We start from the raw sequence: 12,679 nt of genomic DNA, 5'->3' as shown, positions 1-12,679 counted from the left end.
CTTCTCTATTAATATTATCTGGAATTTTGAAATAATTTTTAAGAAAAAATCTATAGGTTTAATAATAATTATGCTATGCTTGAATTGATAATTATTACCAATAGAATAAAGAAAAATTTTCATCCTCCCCCTAACAAGTTAGCCCGCTTCCATCTTAGACTGCATCATCACTTACCATCAGGTGAGATTGTAGTCAAGGGCTAACTTGTAAAGAATAAAAAAAATATAAAATAAAAAACGTCCCATCCTTATCTGATAAGTAATTTTTGAGTAGAGACGGTTGCATTATAAATTATGTTATCAACTCATAAACCCGCCTTCCCACATTGAAGCAGCGTGGCGTGGTTTGGTTTTTGTACGCGATGTGTTTATACTCTGTTAAGTCATAAACAATAGCTACTAGTAAGTTATCTAATAAGGTAGGTAGGTAGGTACTTTATAACACATTAAACTCGAATAAAACTCGAATTAAGTGAACCAAATAAAACTCGATTTATAATATGTATTACTGACCTGAAAATACTTAAATTTTCCGATAAGATTGCACTGCGATTAACTTGTGAATTTACAACCATAAGCAACACTAATAAACCAGTCATATGATTAAATATTTTATCTCTTTACGAGTTAGGTCTTGCGCCACGTAGTACGTAAAATAGAAGACAATTTAACACGGTATATTTATGGCGTATACGCGACGAGTCGAGGCAAGGATTCGCGCTGTACTGACAATGGTAGTGAAATGAAATGAATTGCGCGATTACTTAGTAAACATAACTGTTTACTGGCCACTATCTGACGCTCCCGGCTTTGTCCACGTGGAAATTGTTTTTTTTTCAAACTTATATTATAACGTCAGCCACTGACGATCAAGTAATCTCACATGCCTGGAGCGGTAACGGTTTGACAGCCGATAAAACTGATCGTGTATTGGTCGCGATCGGCATGATGTCATTCACATCGCGACAAACACATGATCAGTTTTATCGGCTGTCAAGCCGTTAGCGTTGGCAGAAGATATAAATCCCTGCAAACTTAGGCAGTTGCGTAGCTTGGATCTTCGCCGAGGCCCATTGGATTTTTTTGAAAATATTTTTATTTTATTTAACTGATTGATTGATAGATTGTTTTACATAGTTACTGGGTTACCGATCTTCACTGGTGGTAGTACTTTCCCCGGCGATTGTCACCTTACCTACCTTAATATGTCCTTGCTGATTATCCTTATCTATAGCCCATCATAAATTAAAACTTTATTAATAAATGCCTAATAAATGTAGGTATTATGTCGATTCAAATATCAAGTAGGTAAGTATGTACCTACCTAAGTCTATATTTTCATTACCTTTTTCTTACATAAAAAGAAACACAAAAAACGGACAGAAAGAAAAAACAATTCGCTAACATAATTATTTATTTCGCTGCATTAACAACGGAAGTATATAATATTTATAATATGTATTTATGTCCCTATTTAATCAAATACAATAATAAATTATATTTTTCTAAACTCTAAATACGGAATGTAACATTCACAGCACACATTTATTTTATTTAATTAATTTTTATTTAAGTACAACATGATAATAATATCTAGCTTTTAATTTGAAATTGCGTTCCAAATTATATTATTTTAATTATAAAATGCAAGATAATAGAATAGATCTATGGTCATTCATAATATCAAAACTTATCATATATCATGATTATTTATTTAAATCTTTTAGTTACTTTTCTTGAGTAAGCGTTTCCTCAAACAATCTCATTATTGGGGGAAAAATCAACGATTTTATACTATTAGATATGTTACGTGCCTACAAAATCCGCAAGAAATGATCTGAATTTAGCTATTTACTATGCGACTCTATGAAATTAAGACAATTAGCCGCTTTTGTTCGCATCAGTTTTGACGTGCTAGTAACAAAACCATAGTATAAAATCTTTGGATACAATACTGAAATTTAGATAAATTGCCACAAACTTATCTGGCCCAGTGTTGGGGCTCGCTATTGTTACACTTTTGCAAAATGGCAAATGCCGTCCGTTCGTTCAAAAGTTAGTTCTAGTTATGGCCACTGTGTTAAAAAACTTTGTCGTCGTGTATGTAAAATTGTCATTTTTAAATCCTGTGTAAAACGGATAAAATGAACGTCTAGTCATATATTTTTTTATTATAGTAGCATTCTTATCATTATTAAAGCTATTAAGCAAGTAATATAGATAACTTTGAGGATTATTTAGAGCGCAATTTCAAAAAAATGTTAAGTATATATTTATCTAACAAACAACACAAAGAAAACAGTATTTAGATATATCTAAATTATTTTTATCTGACATTACAACAGTTTTACAGTAATTATGCTTGTATATTAAGGTACACGATGTAATGGGGAATGGAAACCGGCCCATACAACGCCGACCTAGAGAATTCAGGTATACCCCCGTATAAAAGTATATGGAGATGATAACTTGATGTATAATTAAGGATCTGGTTAAATAATTGGCTTAATAAAAGTATGTTGCTTGATGAAAAATACAATTTTTATATCACTCTTCCAGGGCAAATTGTTCGCCGGTGTACCAAAGTGGCGAAGTAACATTTGAACTGTATTTTTTTTGGTATTATTTTTTTCTGTTACAAACAAGCTTAAAAAAACAAGAAAACGAACAACCAAATCGATCATAAGTCTTCAAAAATATTGGAAAACTTAGGCTGTATATCAATGATCTTAGCTTGTCCCCGTTGTGGAAAAATTAAAAATGAATTAAAAATGTCGTAAAAATTTGCAAAAGATTTCACACAAAAAAAAAATTAAAAAAAAGTGAAGTGACCTCACCACAACAGAAAAGGCTGTGGTCTACACAAACTGCATGTGAATATGTTGGGGTGCCAGCTAAAAATAATCTGTATATAAGAGTATAAAGATAAATGCATAAGCTAATGTGAAAATTAATACGTATAACATATTAAACAAATATTAATAAATTAGCGAAAATTGACGAAAGGACACAAAAAAATCTATTTAATACAGACGCAATTCTGCAGTGCGGCCAAATGAGTCAGAGAGCAAAGCATTGTCTATGACACACAGGCGATGTTTACTAAATCAGATATGAGATAAGATACTTATAAACAAACATATGCATAGGCTACAGATCAATACATATATCTATATTATATGCACTAATTAATAAATAACAATTTATAGATATGCCAATTATTGCTTTTATGTTTAACACTGGGATACAATTTTTTTTTTTATTTAAATATAAAATTCAGTATACGTACCTATATACACACCGACATTTTTATAAACTTATTTATTTAAAGGTAGATTTACTTATCTCCATCATTGGCGTAGCTACCCAGGGGCTAGACGGTAACATGCTCCGGGGACCTCAAGTTCAGGGTACCTCGAATCCTTACCAGAAAATCGCGATCGAACTGAACTAAAAAAAATTCGAATACGAAAAAGAGCTGATTAGTAACTTAGCATTTTTATGTATTTGTGTAAATGTATTTAATATTTTTACTTGATATAACCTAAACAGTTTAGATAGTTGCATGTTTTTTTTCTTTTTCTTATGATTTATTGTTTTTATAACTTAAATTGTTTATCAACCTATTGAATCATTGAAAATTATCGCTGGGCATACATTAAAAAAAAACATACATACAGCCGAACGTAGAACCTCCTCCTTTTTGGAAGTCGGTTAAAAATGGGAAGACACCTCCTGTAACACAGTAATAACTAGTACAGGAGGCGGGGCTTCAACTTAATTTGTGATATGAAGTTATGATGAAAAGATTTATTATTATTATTATTATTAGTGTTGTGCCCCATTTTTTTAATTTGCACCAGGGTTGGTTACCTAGCTACGCCACTGTTCTCCACCCTACCTGATTATTATATTATATATATTATAAAAAATCAATTTGCATAGGCATTTTTCAGCCACATTTAGTTATGTGAAGCCAATTGAAATACAATATAGCGACCAGTTTTGATAGTATAGTTTTGTAATTGAAATTTAATGTAAATATTTTTGGGAAAAATTATGTAAATACCGACTTACTTTTTCTCTCTTATCATTATAATATCGTCATCAACCCATATTCGGCTCACTGCTGAGCTCGAGTCTCCTCTCAGAATGAGAGGGGTTAGGCCAATAGTCCACCACGCTGGCCCAATGTGGATTGGCAGACTTCACACACGCAGAGAATGAAGATAAGTCTCTGGTACGCAGGTTTCCTCACGATGTTTTCCTTCACCGATTGAGACACGTGATATTTAATTTCTTAAAATGCACACAACTGAAAAGTTGGAGGTGCATGCCCCGGACAGGATTCGAACCCACACCCTCCGGAATCGGAGGCAGGGGTCATATCCACTGGGCTATCACTGCTCACTAAGATCCGCTCGCTCGCGTCTCAACTATCATTATAATATATCGTCCTAGTTTTTCCAAACACTTAAGTTATTGTCGACTTATGGCTGAGTTGTTTTTGAAGCAACAATTAATTAAAAAAAAAAGATAATACTACAAAGATTATAAAAATGTCAATGTGTAAGTATAGGTACTCGTAAGTTTAAACAGTTACACAAACAATTAATTGTTACAAGTTGTCGTATTGTTTAATCAAACATTTCAACTATATTTATTTAACCACGTAAATACTACAAAATAAATATTTTTGATACATAGTAAAACGCGGGTAGGTAAATATTTATGTTCATATTAGTTTTATTAACAAAAATTACCAAATCGTTGCGGCGATTTGCGAAACACAGATTACAAGTTTACCGTGCCATTACAAAACACTGTATCTAAAATCATCAATAGTTGTCTCATATCAAATTTTGTAAAAACAATATTAATTTTGTGTAATACATGGAATGAGGGTCCAAAATATATCAATATCAATCATTAAAAATTAAGGATTTCATAGAATACATAATTTAATAATTATGTATATTATCATAAATTTTTCCAAACGTGACGTCACGATATCACATAAGAATAAACGTTTAACTAATCTATACTAATATTATAAAGCTGAAGAGTTTGTATGATTGTTTGATTGAATGCGCTAATCTCAGAAACCACTGGTCCGATTTGAAAAATTCTTTCAGTGTTAGATTGCCCATTTATCGAGGAAGGCTATAGGGAACGGGGTGAAACGGCGTCTACTAGTTACCAAATAATAATTTTGTCAAACACTCCGTTTTGTAAGTGTTTACGTGTTTACGTGACGTCATAACTCTGTTATAAAATAAAGGCCATCATGGCCGATAGACAGCGTTTTGGCTCGTATAGTCAAAAAATATTTAAAAATCATTTATGTATTCATGTCCATTGTCCATGTCTTAAGTAATATAATTTTTTTTACTCTAGAAGAACGCTAATAAACAATTCAAGAACCTTTTTTTAAAAGTGCCAACTAGCTTAATGTTGAGAAATCACAGTTCTTCGTTTTTAGTGCTTTTTAAGAGGAACTAATTTATAAACCACTAAACACAGTTTTTGAAGATAGGTACAGTGTAATATCATAGCACGGCAAAGTAGGTACCTAATTTTATAGGTTAAACGTAGGCTTATAAATTACACGTAATATTATAATGTGTAATCTTTAAGGACAAATACATGTAACCTAAATTACGTGAATAAATTACACGTAATCTTATACATTACGAGTTATGACATAGAAAAGTTACTGAAATAGATAAACGGAACTCATACGAATACGGAATATGTCACAGTATGCCCGACTAGTTTTTAAGTTTTGAACCCATCCGGATTTCTTAATCATGAGCTTGTTATTGCTACGTGTAAACCCATTCAACCTATTTCAGTAAATTAAAATTTATTACAATTAATATTTAGGTATATAATTTAAACACGTGGCTCTGCAATTATATTGCAAATTTATCTAATTATTTTACTATATAGTTTTAAATATCTCTTCTAATAAGATGCGTATTCACTCGGCAACATTTGAAGAGCAACTATATTGTCTACAAGTTACACAACTTTTCTTTTCAAACAGACTTTCTATAATTCTTTTACTCAAATTATTAAAAACTTGTTAATAAATTAATAGGCACGATAACAAATTATATTAAAAACTTGTTAAAAATAGGCACGATAATGGTCCTACGGGAGCGAATTGAATCTAGGATACTTTTGTAACTTTAAAACACGTTTTTCCAAGTTATTAAACCATTGAGCAACCAATGATAGCTGTAAACAAATGTTTCACACATTGGGCAGCAAATGTTGTCAAGTGAATATACGGCTTTATAAACTTTTATTAGGCTTCTTTTTAACAGTAAATTCGAAAATTGACCAATTGATTGCAATATTGAGAAATTATATGGCATAAACCCTGACCGACATCAAACCTTTAGCTCCTAGTCTATAACCTCAATAAAACATTTTAATTTACGTTCTAAGCTTGCTATGAATGTTTTTTTTAAAAACATTACTTATTTTCCTCGTACTTATCAAAACTGACCCGCCCGACAAAGTTGACAATTAGTACAATATTATAGGAAGATAGTATTCAGCGTAGACAGAGAAAGTAATAGACATATTCATAGCATGCGTCGCAATTTCTCAAAAAAGAGAACAACTTGCTGGACTGTGTAAAGAAACGACCGTTTTTTCTGACTTTAAGGTCTGTCTGACAAAGGAGGATGGCGAAAGTGGGAGTCACACTCAGAAGTGTCGTACACTCATACATTTGTATTAATTAAAACTATTATTTTATATGCTTGTAAAAAAATATTGAGATTTTACAGAACGGGAATCAAGATTACTTCTATACTTAGCACAGTAAAATTTTACTAGTTGTTGCCTGAGACCGAAACCCCTTGTCGTATTTATAAAGCAATCACGCAGTTGTATGTCAACGGCGGTGTTTTTCAGTATAAAATTCACATTTATTCGTATGCATAAACCTTCTAATTTTAAGGTATATCTCTTTTCTCCCTGCTTTTCAAGATTGGTTACCATTTGTTTTTTTCTTAGTTTAATCACAATTAACAATTATTAATGGGTTTCCAATATGTACGCTACTTCTATTTGCTAGTCCCAAAATACATGCAACCTCGCCATTCTTCTTTGACAATTGCCATTCAATAATACTTTCATAAGCTTTTAAAATGAAAAAAAAATCTTTAAATTTGTTACAAACTATAGGTAAGCATAAAATATATTGGTGAAATTGGTTATAAAAATCTAATATCTTTCGGCTGACAACAGACACGCCTATCAGGAGTCAATTTTACTCTGTGAACGGTATGAAGCAAAAATGAGGTTCTTTAAATACCAATGTTCTTCCGATTAGCCTTAGTTTTTAAAACACGACGATTTTTATATCGAACTCCTTTTGATACGCATTTGTTTTTTTCTTTACTTATAATTTCACTAAAACTATTTAAAATAGCTTTCTTTTCCTAATTTTATTTTATTTTAGTTTCAGGTCGGTCAGGTGCGATTATATATCCTAACTAATTATACTACCATAAGTAAATTTTATTTTTAAGTAAACAATAAAATTTTTAAAATAAATTCGTTAGTAATATATAGTTTTAGAGTTCAAGTTAGTGAAAGGACTTCTGTTAATAAATGAAATTGTAATACAAACAAAATATAACTGAGCCAGTATTTTAGCCACCATTCCTCATGAGCGTAAACTGTAAAGCTATTTGGATTTGTATTTATAAATAAAAATAGCTGATTAAAATTTATATTATACCTTCAGAATCGATAATACGCGTACAATTTCCTGGATTAATTTTAATATAACTAATACGCTGTAAGACTCAAACTGCAAATAAATTTTACCTAACAACATAATAAATCATAAATCATTTTAATATGTAAAAGTACCAGATAAGAAAATACTCATATATAATTTTCTTATCTCACTTTCACATACATCATTACAACGTTAAGCAATAAATTGGCTGGTAATCATTGAATTCACTATGAAAAAAATATAACCATGCGGATTTTGACTTTATATTTATTATGATTTGTTATTAACTTGCTTGTTTGCTGTATTTATGTGATAAACCTTGGAAGCTATATAGGAATCACTCCCTGACTTTTGATTGGACTGGTCTAATGAAACCGTACGGTGACCTCTTAAACTAATGAAGATAAAATCATTAAGTTTGGGCTCATTTGTATTAGCAAACATAATGAATTTATATATATTTATATAATATAGTTTAGAATAACAATTATTCTAACAACAACATTTTTAAAATGTAGGTAGATAATTTAGATAGTTTTGATATTATTGTACATACTTTTGTAATTAAGAAAATAATTAAATTATTTTAATTTTTTTTTAAATAGATGTTTAAAGAAAAAAACACACGCTAGTAGCTGGGTCCCACAAATTAATGTTCATGATCAGATTATGTATAAATGTACTAAGTAGACTGTTACATTTCATGATAATTATTGTTTTTATTTATTATGTACTAAGTTGCCATAAGCACCTAAGTATGTGGTAACAATATTCAACTATATAATTATTTTGTATACTATATATTTTACGCTAGCAACACCTATAAGTAATGTATAATATAATATGATGGTAACATTATTAATTTAAACACATTAATAAAACAAACAGATAGAACCTCTAGAACAGATATTATATTATGACGGTAAATATTATATTGTTCATTTTTTTTTTACTTTTAGCTGTATGGCACTATACCCAGAGCCTTACTCAATTTTTTTTAATTATATAACATTTTCAGTTTCTCGACCTTTCGATTAATTATATGTCAATATGGCTATGATAATTATATCAAAACGAATATTTTTAGTACTTAAAGATTTATTTTTTATTGACGCTTACTTTTTTTTACTATTTGTTGATTTTTATTGGAAGATATAGGGAAAATATCAAAATAAATCCTTAAACTATAATAATATAGCACGCACAAACATTATAATAAATATTTAAACTTAGAACTAAATAAATTTCGTAAAATAATGTATAATAGTAGATGCACTTACATTATTGAGTTACCTAATTTAAACTAAATTGAGAGGATTAAATTGTTTTGATTGATGATTTTTTTCCCATCGATTTATTTAGTAAGGGAAGAGTTGCCAACGAAACTAAAATTAGTTTCATGCACGAAGACATTTAGTCTAAACAGAATTGATACTTAATAATTAATTGCAAAAAGTAAAATAAATAATAATAGGAATGATCAATTTAAGTACAAAAAAGACTAAATTTTAACTATTTTCAACTAGCTCTTAACTACATTAACATTAAGTTTCGTTGATATAACTATGGCAATACAAACTGAGTTGTCAGTTAAAATAACATTGAAAATAAATATAAACTCTCCGCTGTTCTATACAGCAGTTAGTTACATCGTAGACAAAAAAGAAATAGACGAATAGGTAGCATAGGTAGCAAGAAGTAGAGAACCACTTATGTGTGGACTCTACGAGACAAGGTGATTCGATATTCAGTGTCATGACGCGTGGCTATTTTCAAACACCTTGAGATTAGTCTGACAAGTTTTACAGTTGTCTCTTAATAATATATTTTTATCATTACTTTTCAAAAAAAAAATAATTTAATATGAAATGTGCACAAAATTACAGCCTCAACTTTTAAGTAACAGATTATCTTAAAATATATTAGTAAAATATGGTTCATTGTAAAAAAAAATGCGTGTTGTCTCCAAATTCCGTTAAAATGGAATATCTATTGACTTACAATCAGTTGTCTATTTCTTTCTTTATCTACGAGTTATATAGTGTTGATTAGTGTGTGTAATATTATTTATTTTATTAGTTACAAATATAACAATTTCGTAACTGGTACTATGTAAAATAGAGTTTAATTTAATTTTTACACTTGTTTGAAATTATAACTCCATTATCCATTGCCACACACAATATAACTTCATAACTACTGCATAGGAACTGCAAGCTCGTCAAAGAATATAAAAACACAGAACAACAAAAAAGCCCTCAAAATAACACAAAATACTTTTTTATACTTAAAAATTAACTATACTATAATTCAGAGAGTAAAAAATATAAACAAAATGGTGTATACAGGAAAAAATAACATGAAAAAAAAAACAAAAAGTAATAATTAAATATTATTCATATACTCTTAATACTTTCATGGATCACATTTTCTGTCATAGATCACTGAAATAAATAAGAAATATAAGTACTGGAGCAAGGGACGACATAGTTTACTTGAATATTTAGAACTTTAATATCTATTTTATAATAAAATATATATTTTTCAGATGTACCCTAGTAATACTATGGAATATTGAACAGTTTATAAAACTTTCTACCGTGCAATATTAAATATATATTGTTTTAGATGATTGGTCTATGTTATTTATCTATAAGGCTTTATTCATTTATTGAAAGTACTTATCTAAATTATTTTCACCTGTAGACCGAAAATATATCTCTTTTGTCTTATCGCAACGAAAGAGAGAGATAAACGAAAAGAGCGATATTTTCGATGACCGCTATTGGTCGACAATATGTCTTTCTCTTCACGAGTTATGTCGTTGGCCTACAGGTAAAAAATGTATAAAAAAGATTGGACATAAGTTATATTTTTTTTATCCCAATTATAGTAGGATACAATCTTTATGACGTCTCAGAAATAAGCTGTGGGTGTCGCTATTCGCAGGTATTCGCATAAAGTCAAGAGGCGCGGTGATCTGCCTCCGCACCCCTATGTTACCGCTGATACCTAAAATATTGTATTGCACGATGTTTCATAATCATAAAGATTGAATCCGACTATACATAAGTAATTTTGCTATATTTTAGCAACCTGAGTGCAGTGGCAAGCACAATGCTTTTAAATGCTAAAAAAGAACTTTTTAAATATAAGCACTAGGTATACCTGTAAAATGGAAAATTCTTTTTCTAGGCTTTTATGTTCGTAACTCAGACCAATTATTAAAAAAACACGACTCGCTAGACGTAACCCCTCTGTTGAAGATCAAGAATCAACGATCTAACGCGTTTATAAAAACTGTTGCTACAGAATCGATGCTTCATTGTTGTAATCATTTTCGGCATGTAAAGAGCTCCCTAAAAACGCTGATTTGTGTAGTTAAATGGCATAAAAAACGATCAACTACCTTTAACTTAATTATATCAAATTTGTAATAAAAACAATATCTAAAAAGAGTCGATTATTCAGCCGTAACAGCAAAACACCGATCAAGTTATCGAATATTATGTGTAACGAGTCGAAGCGATGTGTGTAAAAATTAAATGTATATTGCTAATCAAATTTATATGTGTAGTGTACGGGCACATAATATACTCAGAGGCACAATTATCCGCCTAATTAAAATGACGCGAGTATATTAAAATGGGCGGATAATTGTGCCTCCGAGTATATATTTATTGGTGTTAATATTTTCGATGTGTGAGTTTACCTCGTCCCCTTCAAAACATGACAGATAATTTTGTTGGTGAATTTGGGAGCGGTACTGGTCCATTTGTAATTGGTCTGAGGTTCGTAATGAATTCTCAGGGTAGACAGTGCTCATTTGCATGTATGAAGTGCACGTCACTGAATGGTTTCATCCACTTGGCACCACAAAAGAGGGTAATACAAGAATAGTTAATAATAATCATTAATAAATAATTGAATATAAGTATGGCAAGAAATAAATGCAAAAGGAATAATTCTTAATACATAATCAATGCACACGTATAGGATTTTTTCTTAATAGATAGTAAAAAGAAATAAAAAAAAAACTCATTTGTAATAAACGAATAACATCAACATGATTTTCCATTAAATGTAACATTAAAAAAAAAATTGAAACAAATAACTACAAATAAATAGTAATAATAATAAGAAAACTTTACACTAGAAAAATAAATAAATAACAATTCATCTTATATATAATATAACAAGACGAAATTCATGTATACATATATCTTCTGGAAGATGCTAGAAGGAATGTAGAAGAAATAATTTTCTATAATATATTATTAAGTACAAAATTTAAAATTGAACTAAAAACATTTTTCCTTAAAACAAGAATTTTCTTGAGTTTTAAATATTTATCTAACACTTCTAGAAAATCTAATCTTCTAGAAAACTCGACGAAGGAACGTATTTTTTTATTCTAACTCTTTTTCTTTTAATAATGTAATGAATCCTTTAAGACTTTTACTATAAATACTATATGTTTTCGGTAATAAGGCAAGTTGAATAAATCTCGAGGGTACTATTTTTCTACCTTCTAGAAGGCTTCTGAAGGGAGTGTATCGGGTTGAAGCTTCTGTCTTAAATCTTGGTCAGGTAGCCGTCCAGTTCCAATACTTCTGGCACCTCTATGTCTTCTAGACGAATGGGCGACGGGCAGAAGTCGAAATGTACGGCGTATATCATTTTGGTATCCATCAGAAGGTTGTGCTGTAAAAAAGCAATATATTGTCAGTTTTTGAAAGAATCAATTATGTATTAAATTGAATTTTGTGGTGGCGGCTTTTAAATTAGTCATAGTATGTAATTTCTACTAGTCAAGGCCTTTTATTTGATACCCATATTGAGGGAGTTTAAAATTTAGGTGATTCGCCATTTTGTGGCTGTGATAAATTTTAAATCAAAGATGGCCACCACATC

General features: G+C 30.0%; 2 protein-coding genes across 2 annotated transcripts in view; both read right to left on the bottom strand.

Moving 5' to 3' along the window:
- The window catches only part of LOC112045947 (solute carrier family 28 member 3), a 29,308-nt gene extending 28,594 nt beyond the window's left edge, over positions 1–714 (bottom strand). Inside the window, exon 1 of the mRNA XM_052887041.1 lies at positions 514–714. The gene's annotated coding sequence lies outside the window, so the exon portion shown is untranslated. The remainder of the gene's footprint in view (positions 1–513) is intronic.
- A 682-nt stretch (positions 715–1,396) lies between these two features.
- Positions 1,397–12,679, bottom strand: part of LOC112045940 (unconventional myosin-Va) — a 54,986-nt gene continuing 43,703 nt past the window's right edge. Inside the window, exon 39 of the mRNA XM_024082339.2 lies at positions 1,397–12,469. Coding sequence (XP_023938107.2) covers positions 12,341–12,469 — 129 coding nt within the window. The 3' untranslated portion in view covers positions 1,397–12,340. The remainder of the gene's footprint in view (positions 12,470–12,679) is intronic.

Source organism: Bicyclus anynana, chromosome 18, assembly GCF_947172395.1.
Source record: "Bicyclus anynana chromosome 18, ilBicAnyn1.1, whole genome shotgun sequence".
NCBI classification, from domain to species: Eukaryota; Metazoa; Arthropoda; class Insecta; order Lepidoptera; family Nymphalidae; genus Bicyclus; species Bicyclus anynana.
Note: the sequence above shows the minus strand (reverse complement) of the source record. Positions and strands in the feature narration are given on the sequence as shown.